General features: G+C 33.2%; 1 protein-coding gene across 2 annotated transcripts; it reads left to right on the top strand.

Annotated features, from left to right (window-relative positions):
* Positions 1-201: 201 nt before the first annotated feature.
* LOC115705205 (nuclear transport factor 2) lies at positions 202-4,778 on the top strand. Of its 2 annotated transcripts, none has more exons than XM_030632470.2 (9): positions 202-528; positions 1,369-1,554; positions 2,150-2,453; positions 2,550-2,782; positions 2,874-3,054; positions 3,269-3,390; positions 3,498-3,560; positions 4,086-4,149; positions 4,240-4,778. In XM_030632470.2, exons 2-9 carry the CDS (start codon positions 1,369-1,371, stop codon positions 4,482-4,484), a joined length of 1,398 nt encoding a protein of 465 aa, XP_030488330.2. In that variant the 5' UTR covers positions 202-528; the 3' UTR covers positions 4,485-4,778. The 2 variants fall into 2 exon arrangements, with proteins under 2 accessions (XP_030488330.2, XP_030488329.2); XM_030632469.2 differs by having other exon boundaries at positions 3,266-3,390.
* Positions 4,779-17,503: the final 12,725 nt, after the last annotated feature.

Raw genomic sequence — 17,503 nt, 5'->3', positions numbered from 1 at the left:
ATCACAAAAGCAAAAATCAAATCACAACTCAGACGCACTTATGCTGACCTAGCCATAGAAAAAAAACAACATCCTCGGGCTATAAATTTAAAAATAAGAAACCTTAATTTTTCAAATTAGTTGACAAGCATAAATTAATTTTTCCAGAGTTACAATTATACACTTAAGAGAAAGATCTGTAATACAATTTATTTTTATACTAAAAAAGATGTAGGTTTATTGTAAAAAAAAAAAAAAGAAAGATGTAGGTTTAGAAAAGATACATAAAAACCCACCAAAGTCCTTTTGTTTTGATTTGTGTTTATTTTGTTTTTGTTCTTTAACGCTTTGTGATCTCTCTCTCTCTCACTTACTCACACCAAAGCATCGAGAATCTTTGCCCCTCTACTTCCAGTTTCGGCTCTTCCTACGCTTTCTTCGTACTTTTCTTCTTTCTCCCCTTCTCCTTAGCCTTCCCCACCTCGAACTCTCTTTCCAAACTACAGATCTCTATCTCTTTGTGTCGAGCTTCAGATCAGTCGAAAGCAGGTATCTTTACTTTGGCTTACTTTTTCTCTTCATTCCTTTATATTTCATTTTATTTGTCTTCTTTGATCTGTGTTTTCTGATTTGAATGTTATATTGCTGATTGATCTGTCAGTTTGTTTGGATTCATAGTCTACTCCTTCACTTTTTTTTTTGTTTGCTAATTGGGGTCAAGGGTCTTAGTGGGGTTGCCGTATTTCTTTTCCGTTTTAGGGCTTTGATCAGATTCCAAATTCGTTATTATAATCAAATTTTCGTATCTGGGTCTGTTTCTGTTTAACTAGTAATTGCTTTTTTTTTCTTTTCCTAGATTGATTTCTACTAAGTTTATAGGAGGTGGAGTAATGTGGTTTTGTGTATGTCTGACACTTTATTATGTATCTTGTATTTTTTTTTTTTTTTTTTTTTGTAATTAATTGGAAGTTGGATTTTGGTTTTGAAAGAAAAAGGAAAGGAAAATGTAGGGAAAGAAGTGGAAAATAATAATAAAAATAAATTCTCATGTTTGCTATGGATAGAGAAATGATTGAAAAATTGTATTTGACAAAATTTTCTATACCAAATCTGAGAAATTGATATTTTTTTTTATTTTATTTTCCTCACCTTTTTCTTTCTTCACCAAAATCCAACTTCCAAACATAGAGTAATGGAATTTCAAAGGGAAAAGTTTATTATTTGTTTCGTACCATGTGTTTGTATGTTGTTTATTAAGGCCATTTTGTTACATTGATTTTCCGTATTTATCAATAAGCAATGTTGTTCACATCTTTTATTCAATTTCTTACTTTTGTGATGAAGCTTCAGACAGTTTACTCATGTATTAATGTTAGAATATTTGTTTAGATGGCAATGCAGGAAGCAGCTCCTGTCTCGGCTCCTAGTGCCCAAGTTGTTGGCAATGCATTTGTGGAACAATATTACCAGATCGTTCACCATTCTCCAGAATTGGTGCATCGATTTTACCAAGATACCAGTTCTCTGAGCAGGCCAGATAGTAATGGCGTAATGAAAACCGTGTCAAGCATGCAGGCAAGTATACTTGGGAGCTCGTTCCCTCATTTGCATAGAATTTGAATCTCAATGATAGTGTTTTATAGCTGTGACAGAATGTGTACTTGTGTCAATATCCCCAAAAACAGAAAAAACTTACTTTGATCCTTCATGATCACATATAGGGATAATTTATTTCTTAGTAGTACTCAGTTGACAACTTTTTTGTGATATAATTCTGTATACTACCCTTTCTCTATGGGTATTTCACCCCTTCAGTGCATTAAGTAGTACTCAGTTGACCACTTTTTTGTGATATAATTCTGTATATTACCCTGTCTCTATGCTCATTCCACCCCTTCAGTGCATTAAGTAGTTGTTGGATCTTGTTTAGATGTGTTCAGTTTTCATACTATTTTTTTCTTCTCTAGTTGAGTAATATGTTTCAACTTAAATTCTCCTATTAAATGTTTGAAGATCAGTATAGTTTATCATGACCCTGTATGGAGCTACCCATTAATTATTAGGTCGTGTGTCTATTTTAAATCTGTTCCTCCATTAATTATTAGGTCAGGTGTCTATTTTGACTATTCATCTACTAACGGTGTAATTGTTTTCTTATTTGGTTGGGCAGTCAATAAATGAGACAATTCTGTCCTTGAAATATGAGGACTACACAGTGGAAATCAAAACTGCAGATGCTCAGGAGTCGCATGAGAAAGGAGTGATTGTTCTAGTGACTGGATGTCTTACTGGAAAGGATAATGTCAGAAAGAGATTTACGCAAACGTTCTTTCTTGCTCCTCAAGACAAAGGATACTATGTCTTAAACGATGTATTTAGGTTTGTTGAGGAGAATGAAGTGCCACAAGTCATCTCTATCCCAGTTAATGGTGTCGATGAAAGTGCTCAGGAATGTGCAGTGGCAGCAGAACCAGGTTGACATTTTTATTCCTTGATATATGATTTACTGCTTGCTGTAGCCTTGTTTTTGAATTTCTCGTTAATTTGAAATTGGCTGCTCTTCATTTCAGAGCCTACGCATGAACCTGATAATCTTGTGGTGGTGGAACGTGCAATTCCATTGGAGGAGGATGTCAATAATGGTCCTGAAGTTTGTGATCCTTCAGATAGTGAAGGTGGACTTGTGATTGAAGAAGAGATTCAGCAACCTCCTCCTAATCCCATTGAAAATCAAAGCTTTTCAGGTGTTGATTCAACCCCGGAAACACTAGAGGATGCTCCTAAGCAATCATATGCTTCCATTGTGAGTCAATGCTAATCTATGTTATTTCCCTTTTGAGTTACCTTATGTTTTCTACTTCTCTCCGTTTCTAACTGTCTCTTAAACATTTTAGTTGAAGGTAATGAAGAGTAATACAAAACCAACTTCTGTCCATCTTCCTAACCGTGCTGCAAGAGCTATTACCACAAACACTGAACAACATTCTGTTGGCTCTGCAAAACCTGCGTCCACAGTGGAGGCATCTGTTCCCAGTGGCCATGCTGCTCCTGAAGGTGACGGTTTGCATGAAGAAGGTATGCATTTTTTCTAATCTAACCTCAAGAATGAGTTTTAACTCTTCATGTATGCTCATTATCTTATATAAAAAAAGGTTGAGCCTAGAATTAGGCAGGCACCACGTTGATGCAGACAGGATTGTTTTTCATAATTTTGAGGGATTCATGTATGCAAATTGCAATCTTTTCTCAATAAAGTTTATGATTTTTCTATTCTTTCAAATTTTAGCAGCTGAAGGCCACTCCATATATGTGCGGAATTTGCCCTACGATGCAACAGTTGAACAGCTGGAGGAGGAGTTTAAAAAATTTGGCCCTATTAAACGTGAAGGGGTCCAAGTTAGAAGTAGCAAGGTTTGCCCCAAAGAATATGATGCAATTTCAAATTTAATTTCTTGATGTAAAATGTACTTTATTGATGTAGCACTCAATCATATTATTTTTTTTTTGGTTTCTTGCAGCAAGGTTTTTGTTTCGGATTTGTGGAATTCGAAAATTTGACTTCAATGCAAACTGCCCTTGAGGTAATCTTACAAAACTGAGTGTTAATGTTAATCTGCATACTTACTATTCGTTTCAGGCTTATGTAAATAAATATTTTCACTGGGTCATATAGGGTCATAAAGTTTTTAATTAAGGTGGATCCTCATTGTAAGCAGGCTCTGCTTGAATTTGGCTGAACTTCTTACAGAAGTAGATCTTGAAGTGATTAAATTGTTAAAAGTAAATAGTTTGCCTTAAATGCTATACACTAAAAATAATTAGTAATTCTGTTGGCTCACATGATGATTTATCTACTGTTGCAATATGTTATGCGAGGATGTGTAAAATGTTTGGCAGTAAAATGATTCTTTTTCCCCTATATCCCATGCTTCTGGTAAAACTAGACTACAGCATCATTATTATCTGGCTTTAGCACATGTTATTTCTCATTTTATTTTATTGAAAATTACATTTGGAGCTTCCATCTTGTATCATATTACTCTCCTTTCTCTTTATAGTTTACCTTATTTCTGTATATGATAGAAGATGTCATTTTAAAACTGCAGGCTTCACCCATTACAATTGGCGATCGCCAAGCTGTTATCGAAGAGAAAAGAACCACCACTCGGGGTAAATATATAAGAGCATCTGTTTTTTTTTTTTTTGTTAGGTTGATGTAGCTTTCAGGTTTTAGCCATGCTAATAAGTAATTTGTTTCAGTTAGTGGCAGTGCGAGAGGAAAGTATTCTTCTGGAAGACCTGGGTTTAGGTCTGACAGTTTTAGGGGTCGTGGGAACTTCAGCGGCGGACGTAATTATGGTAGAAACGAATTCAGAAACCAGGGTGAGTTCTCAGGGCGAGGGCGAGGGTCAGCCGGGCGAAATGGAGACGGTTATCAGCGCCAGAATGGAAGAGGTGGGCGCCAAGGTGGGGGAAACCGCACTGCAGTTGCTACTACTACTTGAAATGAAACATTGGTGGAAGAAAGAGATTGGTAGGCATTTTTTTAATACAAATGAGGGTCATTTTTTTTTTTCCTTTCTTAAATCTTTTTTTTTTTCTTTCCCCCCTCTGTTTGGATAAATGAGGGGTAGATTAAGATTAAGATTTTGTTTCCTACTGCAACTGCCAACTATTTATGTCAAGATTACTGAGATTATTATGTTATTTTTTTTCCCCTGGCTTATTTTATAAACGGCCTACATGGCTTGGAGAAAATGAGATTATGGAATGTATTCTTTCATAAGATATTTGCCACATTGTCCTCTCTATATATAAAATATATTATATATATCTATTCTATATAAAGTGTGCCTAAATTCATGGGTGACTTTTTATTTTTATTTGATAAAATAATAAAATATTATTTATATATAATAAAATAATAATAAAACAAATTCTATTAATATTTGAACTGATATTTGACATATTTCAATTCTATATATAATTACAACTATAACTTTAAAAATTAAAAATATATATATATAAAATAAATTGAACCTTAAACCGCATATACAATTAGTTTGTTGAGAGAGATTAGGAAAAGAACGAATTATATATAGAATTGTTTTTTACCAAATCGTCCCCCAATTTCAGGTTTTGATCTAATTGGGTCTTCTTTTTATTCGTAAATCATCCCCCAATTTTTAAGATTAATTTTTCATTAATTATTTATTGTATTCCTTTTCCTATTACAATTTGGACATTCCCATGGGATCACACATAATATTCCAATCCGCACTTCTTTTTTTTCTTCTTCACAACTTAATAACAAAATATATAAGTAATAATAATAATAAAAAAGAAGCGTGACTTTTATCAAAGTTCACAAAGCCAAGCATCAATGGCGAAAAAAATCCAATAAAGTTTACAGCTAATAAATGATTTTAAGTGCTCGGCATATGCATTAGTTGCAAACACAATATACAAAAAATAAAGAAGAATATGGAAGAAAGAAGAGACCATTATTCACATCTATAAAGGCAGTGGAGATAATAATAGAAACTTTTTATTTTTTTTTCTTTTTGAGTAAAGATAAATATGAAATTTAAATCGCATAGAGTTTTATTTTAATAAAATATAGTATTTTAAAATAATTTAATAGTATTTTGTTATAGAATACTATCACTTTTTATTAAACATGGTTTTCACTTTTTGTCGACACTACCATATTCAATTTATCAACGAAAAAATAGACAATTCAGATATATGCGGACCCGGCTAGAATGAAAAGTGCAAAATACAAAAATTATACTATTGTCTCTATCAAAGCAAATGAAGATTGAAATCCACCAATGACTATCATTAGTTTTCTTATCGACAATTTTTAGACAAATGCTATCTTCAATTATCAATAATTTAGAGATTGATTTTAAATTTTCTTTTTATCTTACACCCATTTAACTAATGTTTCTTTAAGTATTGGAACATCAATTTTTAATTTATATTTGGATTAAATTAAGAACATATTTAAATCATCAAGCTTTCTTAAACACTAATATATTGCATTCGGTATTCACTTTTAATTGACAACATTATAAAATATAATATTTAGATACACATAATAATAATCTCACTTAATAATTAATAATATTTTTTCTTTAATTTTTAATTGTATCACTTTCATATAATATAGAAAAAAACTAGCATAAATTTAGTATACGCGCCTCGCACGTAATTTTTTGCTAGTAGATATATATATAAATATACTTAGTATTAGTAGAATTTGTTTAGAGTGCTTTATTAATTTAAAGAATAATAATAAAACTAAATTTAATACAATTTAATTATAATTTTTTAGATATATAAAATTTAATTTATAAAAATATATTTAATTAACTTTATTAGACAATAAAATATTTTGTTAATACTTTTAAATTAAATTTATATATTTAAAATTGATTTTTTTTAAAAGATAATTAATTAATTTTTTTAATGGTGTTAGTTTTAACTGTTTGTTTTAGCGAAAAAATAATTAAAAATTATTATACTAACAATTCCTTTAGATAGCCAAATTTAATATAAAATTAGGTTAATATTATATGTAATGTATGTATATTTAATTATTTTCTCAGTTTTTATTTTGGTTATATGTATATATATTGTTAGTTGTGTAATTAATTTTTTTTTTTCAATGTTATTCAATAAATAATGTTATTTTTTTATCAAAAAATATTTAATTTAAGTGCTATTTATATAAAGAAAATATAATTATATTTAAAATTTAGTTTTAATTATAATTTTAGTTTTATTGTAATCTTTTTAATTTTAGTTATAATTTATTTTAGAATTATCATTCACTCACTTTTTCTATTTTATTGTTTTAAAAAAAAAACAATAATAGAAAAATATTTTTTTAAATATGTGAATTAAGTAAAAAAAAATTAATAATAATTTAATTTTTAAATATATGCAATGAATATAAATTTGAATTACAATATTAAAAAAAATGTTATAAATATTAATAATTATGTGGATGTCCAAATCTTTTATTTATTACCATGAATTGTAATCAACATTCCTCTTTTCCTTAGTTTTCCTTTTTCTTAGTTTCTTAATATCTCACTCTTGTATTTGTATAAATAGGGGTTCACCCCATTGGAATAAACAACTCAGAAATTCTCATTCACTTTCTCTTTCTCTCTTCATCTTCTTCTTTCTTCTCATCTATTTTATATTATTTTATATTATTTTATAACACGTTATCAGCACGAGTCTCTGCCCAAGCTTCAAGCATGAGTCTCTGCCTAAGACCCAATGTAAGTATTTTGTTAAAGTTCTTGAATTGTTTCAAAGTCACGATACACTAAATATATATTTATATATATACTCATCTGACTGAAACAATTTCAAGAATCATTTGGTTTTTTTTTTCTTTTTATCTATATATCTATATATTATATGTATGTATATGTTTTTATATATTTATTATTAATTTCATATATATATATATTATGTTCTTATCATTCATAATATTAACAATATATGTGTGCCTATGATATGATAGAGAAAATCTATATAAATTATACATATATCCAAAAGATTATGTATTATCGATAAAATATTACATATATCCTAAAGATTATGCATCATCGATAATATTGCATATATCCTGAAGATTATGCATCATCGATAAAAAATTGTATATATCCTGAAAATTATGCATCCTCGATAAAATATTGCATATATCCTGATGATTATGCGTCCTCAATAAAATCTTGCATATATCCTGAAGATTATGCAAACGTAATATTCATTATATAGTTGATGGATATATAATGAAAGAGAATGATACGAATTGAAGTCAATTACTTTTAAAGATTCCTCGTATTAGTCATGTTATTATACATTGTTATTACTTGCAATGTTAGAAATTATTGAATCTGACATATATTAAAGATTAAATTTTTTGCATACATTTTGGAGACTATGCAAAAATTGCATTCATATATTCTTTGAAATATCGTAAAAGAAATTGTTGAATAATTTCTTATATTTTTATGGATTAACAAGTAATAAATTTTTAAGAAATTTATAATAATGCTCTACTTGTTCAACGTCATTCCCCGAAGTGAATGTAATGATTTTAAATAATCAATGACATTATTTACTACTCAAATATTTCCAGAAAAAAGTGGAAACAACCAAAAGATGAGATACCACACACAATCAAAGTGCATGAAATCTATATATCATGTGTGGAATTGAATAATAGTGGTCGCGTACCTGTAGTACGGACACACTTATAATCAAGATAAAAGTATACTTGATTATTTAATAGAATGTGAATTGTACAAACTTATTGTACATTTAGAATATTTAAATATCATTACCTAAAGAGAATAAATAGGCATGAAATTCTATTTCAAAGAATATAGATTTCACATATATTGGTAATGCCAGAAGCAAATTAATATATACATATTTTTATTATTTCTTGAAATCAATAGTTTCAAACTATTGTTAGTACATGATATGTAAATATATAGTTATTATATAATTCAGTTTGCATATTCCCAAAAGTGGATATATAATTTACTAATATTTGTTAGTGATCCAATATAATCAAAGTGATAAAGAATCACAAAATGATTAGTTGAAAAGCTTCCTGAAGAAGTCTTACATACAATTGCTACTTTGAGCAGTAAAATGTCTTTGTATGTACCTAGATGTGTAACTTTTATCTAATTATGAAAGTGATAATAAATAACTTATTATATGTACTTGTTGTACATTTAAATATATAATATATCAAGTCATGATAATTAGACTGATGAATAGTCTATTAATAAATTAGACGACTTGTTAAAAAGATATCAGAAAAAATGAATGATATGTTATGGTTATATCTATTTGACCATTACAATAACATGATGAAGTTGTCATGTATCTTTTAAATTATACACATCATTGAATTGATGATAGTGATTCCTGAAGAGTGTATATGTTTTGGAGAATAATATAATTATATTATTCGTGTATATAAAAATGAAACTTGTAATGATTATGTTGTAATGAATTTACATTACATTTTGAAAGTTTCATTGAAATACAAATTATAGTGAACCTGAAGTCCATGAATTGAATTATTTTGACATGATCAATCATATGCAATAAATTGTCAAAGAATTTGACTAAATTTTGTTGAAGAACCAGAAGATTCTTCTCATTGTTAATTTATAAGGCTCAAAAGAAGAATGTGCATATATTTGCACATAGAAAATATTTAAATTATATTTCCTTAACAATCTTGAGCTATTGTTAGATTTTTATTGCATAGTTTCTTATCAATGTGATAAGATTATATAATCATGCATTTACAAAATGTGTAAATTTATGTATTTCTAATTATACACGTATGACTCATTCTTAAAAATGAATTAAGTTCATAAGGATTGAACTTGAAACTGAAGTTTATTGAACCTAAAGTTCAATGTCATATAGTATCTATGAGTTTAAACAAATATTGATTCATTGTGATATACTGAAATCCCTACAGGTATATTAATATTATTAGATATCACAATTTTTAAAAATTCTCTCGATCAGGGGGAGAGAAGCAGTTGGGATGATGATAATTTTTGAAAAATGATCCTTGCACAAAGTATATAAGAACAATATAGTTCAAAATGATATATACCAACTGCAAATCAATATTATTCAAAGTTTAGATAGAATGAGTTGACAACGCCTGAAGCGTAAATGAACAATGTAGAAATTATTAATAAATGTTTATTTGATTTGCCCTGAAGTTGTTAAATCTAGAGGTACTCATGGAGATACCTTAATGTTATAAAGTATTAAAATGATAACCGTGATGAAAACGGTACTCGAAAAGACTCCCAAGAGAAGTTAGACATAACACATTTGATCATAATTGAATCCCTGAAGTGATTCTATATAGGTACCTATAAATGATAAACATATTTAAAAAATATGTAATTTAAAGAGATCTCTATAAGTTATGTCAATATGGGAGGAAATTATCATTTATTGAAATTTTTGTCGACAATAAATATTGAATGTTTGCATATGCAATAAACTAACATGAGATAGCAAGGATCATGGTATTAGATTTGTCGAGAATCATCGACTTACATTTTGATTTTTGGCCAAAATATTATGACGCAATCCAGGCAAATTTACTCACATAAAGTGAAGTAAGACCTGTATGGTGTGCAAATAAATATTTCTAATGAGAAATTTGCATATATGTATTTGTACATAATGAATTGTTGTACAAAGTTTGCATAGACATGAGATTGATTGAAGTAAGGCTTAAATATTGAGAAAATATAATCATGATTTGATTATAGCCTGGAATATATTTTATGAGGATTTATAAGCGTCACATAAATGTTGCAACAAAAGGTTATTTATTTGGAGCTCCTAATATAGTGAGAATTTGAAATAAGCCTTATCTAAAAATTCTAGAAGAATTTAATACATGTCTTAAGTGATATAAATTCAAAGTCGCGCGCACTATATGACAAAGATCTTTGTATGAAATAAAGCCATGTAAGTAAATTATTATTTGAAAAATGCCTATGGTAGTCTATGCAATATAAATACGTAAAATATACGTTGTGATAGACTCTTGAAGAGTTTTTGATTAATTGAAGAACAAACTTTTATTTCTTTTGTATTTCGAGAAATATTAATGTATAAAGTTTGTTCATTAGTATTGAAGTCCTGAAGTACTTCATATGTATCAAGAATTATAGATATATGATCATTTGATATGGAAATTAAGATCATAAAACAAGATGGAATAAATATATGGTCTTGGAGTACCATCATTGTCATAAATGAAAATTTATAGTACCATTAATGTGTTATGGTCATATCTACTTGAAATTTCAAATTTTCGTATGAACAAAGTTGTGTACACACATGAATGATACAATTAGTTGGATAAAAACTAATGTTCCACGGACCCCTCATCTATAATTTAGAAGTCCATACATACTCTGGAAGAGTTATAGAAAATATATGATCAAAGATTATATATGGTGATATTTTAAAAGTGATAACAATAATCTTATGAGATATATTATCACCAAAAGAATTATGGATCATATGTGCATGAGGGGGAGACATATTCATGTTGCACTCTTTTTCCCTTAGTTCAGGTTTTGTCCCAATGGGTTTTCCTGGCAAGGTTTTTAACGAGGCAACTTGAAAATAATTATGAATATGAAATATATATTGTACTCTTTTTCCTAGCTCAGATTTTGTCCCACTGGGTTTTTCTGGCAAGGTTTTTAACGAGGCAACTATAAATCATGTTAACATACTTGCATTTTATGAAGCAAGTAGAGAATGTGTGTGAGTGAGATCATTGACATAGCATATTCGAGAAACATATGGATTGCACTCAATAAAGAAGTATCAACCCAAGCAATTCTCTATGGATAATACTGCTTGCATCGTTCAACTAAAAGGAGGTACATTGAAGGAGATAGAGTTAGAACACATTTCACGAAATTCTTCTTTATACGCTTCAAGAAAATGCATATTGGTGTTCAACATATTCAATCAAGTGTCAATCTTACAAACTTATTCACAAAGTTATTACCAACATCAACATTTGAGAAGACGGCAGACAAGATCGAAATTCGTCGATTAGAAGATCTCCACAAATGCCTAAATGAGGGGGAGTTAGTTTACACTATACTCTTTTTCCTTTGATCAAGTTTTCAGCAAGATTTTAATAAGGCAGTTATTATGGACATCCAAGGGGGAGTGTTACAAATATTAATAATTATGTGGATGTCCAAATCTTTTATTTATTACCATGAATTGTAATCAACATTTGTAATGACCGCTCTAGTAATGTGGATTAGAAAAGGCAATTAGCACTAATTTTTATTATTTTATTATTTTATTAATATTTGTGAATTAATTTTGATTATGAACCCCAATATTTAGGAATAAATATTAGAGTTATAATTTCTCAATTCTGGAGATTTTATTAAACTCTAGGGGTATTATTTAGCTTATATGTGAAATATGTTAATTTTGTAATTTTGCTCGGCGACAACGGAAAATGCGATGGATGGCTAGATAATCACATGAGTAAGTTTAGAACCCTATTTTATAGTGGGGAATATTTTAGAGGAAATAAATTATCGGGTTTGAGCGGGGTTATGGAAATTGACCATTTTACCCCTAGTTTCAAAGAAATACCTTAGTTTAAGTCTAAGGGTATTTTTGTCATTTGAAGGGATAGGAGATAGGTGGCTCTTTTGTTGATTGACACCTAGGAAGGTTACTTTCAGCCAAAGGAAAATCAAGTTTTCCCAATTTGGAATTATCCCTTTTTGTAAAAAAAAAAAGAAAGAAAGAAAAACCAAAAATAAGAAGAACTCTCTCTCCTTTCTCTTTCCCTCTTCGAACCAGCAAGGCCAAGGGAGATTGTTGCTGAATTTTGGAGTTTTCAGCAAGGGATTCAAGAAAAGTCTAGTCAAGGTAACCTTAGTTTCTTTTCTCCTTAAGTTCTTGAAGTTTTAGTTTAGTTTCATTATGGAATTTCTAGGTTTAGTGGCTGTTGGGTTTTGATATGCTTAGGGTTCGAATTCAAGGGTTAGTTTGAGTTGATTTAAGTCCCTAGCAGCTGGTTTTGAGGTTCATGGTTGGTTGTATGCAACTTTGAACATTGAGTTCAAAGCTTTAAGCTTTAATGACAAGTTGTTATTTATTGTGAATTTCTGTGAAATACTGGTTGGGATTTATTGTGTATGCATTGTATAGGTATACTGGAAAGTTTGGTAAAGTTTGGGATTGATTTGAATCAAAGGGGGAAAATTTTTGGATTTCTGCAGATGAACCGGAATTCCGGTTCTGGGTGGTCTGTACCAACCGGTCGACCGGTTGGTGACCCAGAACCGGGATGCCGGTTGGATCCGGTCTGCCTGTTGGGGATTTTTCCAGAACCCTAGTTTTGGCCAATTTTGGGTAATATAGGGTATTGCCATGAGGTTTATTGATAGGGGAACATTTAGTTTCGGGTTTTAAGTCCCGGAAAGTGATTTGGCGAGTCACTCATCTGTGTTATCATTCTTGTGATTAGGGCATCCATCTAGCACGTAAATTCCGTTCAGGTCGGCCAGCACACTTGAATTCGGAAAACAGGTAAGAACTGTGTATAATGTATGATGTGATTATCTGAATGTGTGTATATGTGTTTATATATGCATGCTTGAAATATGTTAAATACTACCAACACTTGTGTGAGTGTATTGGTACAGTGATTGTTGTTAATTTGAGTACGATACAGTGATACCAACACAAGCATAGAAAATGCTAAGATGTGTGGTACATTACTCAGTGATACTCAGTGATTGGGATAAACCCTACCAACACCCGTACAGTGAGGTACGTTGTGTATGTGGTATAGTGGTTGTACCCTGGTATTGAACGTTCATGCTCATCTGTTAAGCTCTGTAAATAGGTGTATGGGCGCCTATTTACAGGTCGGAAATTATATGGTATGTTATATGCATTTCTTACTGAGTCTATTGACTCACAGTTTCTGCTTTTATGTGTAGGTAAAGGAAAGGCGAAGGCTGAACAGAAGTGAACCTGAGCTTGGGTGAGATTGTACATGTCAAGCAGCGCGACCTGGAGTGTTCGGTCTCGGGACATCTGGGTGTTGTATTTTGAAAGTCGCTGTGCGACCCAGAACTTGTATATTTTGAATGTAAAGTTTTAAATAGTAAATTTTCAAAAGTTTGAAATCGGGATCCCGGGATTTGTAAATATTATATTATTTTATAAAGTTTAATGGTTAAAGCAAAAATTTTAATTTGACACGTTTTTCAAGAAATTACTTTGATTAGCAAAGTTTGCACAATAACTGAAAAAGCACTGTAGCGTGCCTTAGCATTAGGGCGTTACAATTTTGGTATCAGAGCCGCCAGGTTTGTCTACCGAAGCTTGCTATGACATGTACAATCTTCATCAGAGAAAGCTCGGTTCACGGTTTAGTAAGCCCGTACTTGTTTAGTATGTTAAATAAGTGTGATGTAAAAGCATGTTAGGAAGCATATTAGATTTAAATTAAATATATTTCTTTAAAAAGAAAAGAAAGTGCGTTGCCTTTTTGCTATTAAGAGCGGAGTTAATTTTGATCGCCGTCTAACCTGCCTACCTTATGGATTCGCAGGCTAAGTCCTATTAAATGGACGCCCCGCGAAATACTAGAAGCCAGGGTGGCATGGTTGAGGCCGGAGGCGGTCAGGGGAATCCTCAAAATCCCCGTGGTCGCGGCCGTGGCCGTGGTAGAGCTCAGGGTGGTCGCCCTGTAAATCCACCTCAAGCTCCTCCTGATTGGGAGCAAAGATTTGCTGAAATGCAAGAGAGAATTCGTCAGCAAGATGAAGAGATCCAAAGATTGAGGCAGCAGGGTCCTCCTGCCGTGCCTCCTCAACAAGTTCAGGCCGTTGCAGTTCCAGCGGTGCCAGCAGAACAACCTGTTGTTGGCAACCGTATGGAACCGTTGTATGAAAGATTTCGGAAGCAGGCACCTCCAGTGTTTCTCGGAGGCCCTGATGTGATGAAGGCCGAGCAATGGCTTTCGATGATTGAGCGTATTCTCAACTTTATGGGAGTGGTTGGAAATGATCGGGTGACCTGCGCCACTTTCCAGTTTCAGGAAGATGCCCTTGTGTGGTGGGAATTGATAACCCTCACACGGGACGTCACGCTGATGACTTGGGAAGAATTCAGGGAGTTATTTAACTCCAAGTATTACAATGAAGCGGTTCGCAGTGCAAAGCGGAAAGAGTTCACTGATCTAGTTCAGACTGAGGGTATGTCAGTCACTGAGTATACAACGAAGTTTGATCGGTTGGCTAAATTGGCAGCAGGAATTGTGCCCACGGACTTTAGTAAGAAAGAAAAATATTTAGCGGGTTTGAGTGCAAAGATCCGGCATGATCTGGTTATTACCACTACCGAAGCAACCACGTATGCAGATATGGTTGAGAAGGCTTTGAGAGCCGAGGGTGCAGTAAAATTTCTCCAGGAGCCCCGGGTGACTCCGAGTGTTGGTGGGACCCCCACTGTTCCTACTCCTGTTTATGGTAGGGATGGTGGTGACTCCACCATTGAGCAGAAAAGAAAGGTTGTTCCAGCTTCTGGTGGCTCGGGGCAAAGCAAGCGGTTCCGTGGGAACCAAGGCAGAGGAGGACGCCAGGGTTACTCTTATCCTGAGTGTCCAAGATGCAAGAAACACCATCCGGGAGAGTGTAACCGGAAGACATGCTTCCTATGTGGCATGGTGGGGCATTTCAAGAAAGATTGCCCCCAGGCTAAGAAAGAGGAGCCAAAAGTTGAGGTGAAACCGGTTCCTGCTCGTGTGTTTGCCATCACCCAAGCTGATGCTGCAGCCAGTCCTTCTGTTGTGACAGGTCAGCTTCCCGTCAACAACTTGTTATTTACAGTATTATTTGACTCGGGAGCTACACGTTCATATGTGGCTACAAGGGTGATTGATCTTTTGGGTAGGCCTTGTGACATTTTAGAAAGAGGGTTTGGAACCCTAATGCCTAGCGGGGAATTGGTTATCTCTAATAGGCGCATTAGGTCTATGCCGATTAGGATCGAAGATAGGGAATTGAGTACTGACCTTATAGAATTGAAATTAACTGAGTTTGATATTATACTGGGAATGGATTTTCTATCTAAGTATTCGGCCAGTATAGATTGTAGGCGTAAAATGGTGACTTTTCAGCCGGAAGGTGAAGATCCATTTGTTTATGTCGGATCGGTTCAGGGGTCTCGGATCCCGGTTATTTCTGTGTTGAGAGCTAGGGATTTACTATGCAATGGTTGTGTAGGATTTCTAGCGGTAGTATTTGACTCCAGCAGACCTGAAACATTTGGGCCTGAGGTAGTTCGAGTAGTGAAAGATTTTCTTGATGTGTTTCCCGAGGAGTTGCCGGGATTGCCGCCACAACGAGAGATTGATTTTGTTATTGATTTGGCACCTGGAGTCGAACCTGTTTCTAAAGCTCCATATAGAATGGCTCCAGCAGAACTCAAGGAGCTTAAGTTGCAACTTCAGGGGATGCTGGATATTGGGTTTATTCGACCCAGTGTATCGCCCTGGGGAGCTCCGGTTCTTTTTGTAAAGAAGAAAGATGGTTCCCTCAGAATGTGTATTGATTATCGGGAACTAAACAAGCTGACGATTAAGAACAAGTACCCGTTGCCTAGGATCGATGATCTGTTCGATCAGCTTCAGGGAAAGACAGTGTTTTCGAAGATTGATTTACGGTCTGGTTATCATCAACTCAGAATTCGGGAGGAGGACATACCAAAGACTGCTTTTAGAACCAGATATGGGCACTATGAGTTTCTGGTAATGTCGTTCGGATTGACCAATGCTCCTGCAGCCTTTATGGATCTCATGAATAGGGTGTTCAAGGATTTCCTCGATAACTGCGTTATAGTGTTTATCGATGACATTCTTGTATACTCTCAGTCAGAAGAGGAGCACGAGCATCATCTTCGAATGGTGTTACAGCGACTTAGGGATCACAAGCTGTATGCCAAGTTCAAAAAGTGCGAATTCTGGTTGTCTGAGGTGTCCTTTTTGGGTCATATTATTGGGAAAAATGGAATTATGGTTGATCCAAACAAGATAGAATCAGTGAAGAATTGGCCGAGGCCCAAGTCTGTGACTGAAATTCGAAGTTTTCTCGGGTTAGCAGGGTATTATCGACGTTTCGTCGAAGGATTTTCTAAACTTTCTATGCCCCTAACCGAATTGACTAAGAAAAATCAGAGATTCGTGTGGTCAGATAAGTGTGAATCAAGCTTTCAGGAGTTGAAGCAGCGTTTGATAACAGCTCCGGTGTTAGCTTTGCCATCAGATCAAGAGAAATTTGTTGTGTATTGTGATGCATCCAGACAGGGTCTGGGATGTGTTCTGATGCAAGCTGACAGAGTTATAGCCTATGCCTCTCGTCAACTGAAGGATTATGAGCAACGTTACCCAACCCATGATTTAGAGCTCGCTGCTGTGGTTTTCGCTTTAAAGATATGGCGACATTATCTTTACGGTGAAAAGTGTGAAATTTATACTGATCATAAAAGTCTTAAATACTTTTTCACCCAAAAAGATCTGAATATGAGGCAGAGAAGGTGGTTGGAGTTGGTTAAGGACTACGATTGTGAAATACTGTATCACCCCGGGAAAGCCAATGTTGTGGCCGACGCTCTGAGCAGAAAAGGTCCCGGTCAAGTGTGTACTACGGTTATGATAGCTCCTCAGCTAGCCTCGGAAATGGTTAGTGCAGGAATTGAATTCGTGGTCGGGAAACTACATAATTTAACACTCCAATCTGATCTGTTGGAGAGAATCAGAAAGGCACAACTGGAAGATCCCGAACTAGTTAAAGTTCGAGATGAAGTGATAGCTGGTCGGCCTAAAGGTTTTACAGTCTCGAACAGTGGAATGTTACTATATAAAGTTCGA

This window comes from Cannabis sativa, chromosome 3 (assembly GCF_029168945.1).
Source record: "Cannabis sativa cultivar Pink pepper isolate KNU-18-1 chromosome 3, ASM2916894v1, whole genome shotgun sequence".
NCBI classification, from domain to species: Eukaryota; Viridiplantae; Streptophyta; class Magnoliopsida; order Rosales; family Cannabaceae; genus Cannabis; species Cannabis sativa.
The sequence above is the reverse complement of the archived record's forward strand: the minus strand, read 5'-3'. Positions and strand labels throughout refer to the sequence as shown.

Coding starts and splice junctions, on each gene's coding strand:
- LOC115705205 (XM_030632469.2), top strand. CDS start 1,369: ATGGCAATGCAGGAAGCAGCTCCTGTCTCGGCTCCTAGTGCCCAAGTT. Junction 1,555..2,149: donor AAACCGTGTCAAGCATGCAG/GCAAGTATACTT, acceptor TTGGTTGGGCAG/TCAATAAATGAGACAATTCT. Junction 2,783..2,873: donor AGCAATCATATGCTTCCATT/GTGAGTCAATGC, acceptor TAAACATTTTAG/TTGAAGGTAATGAAGAGTAA.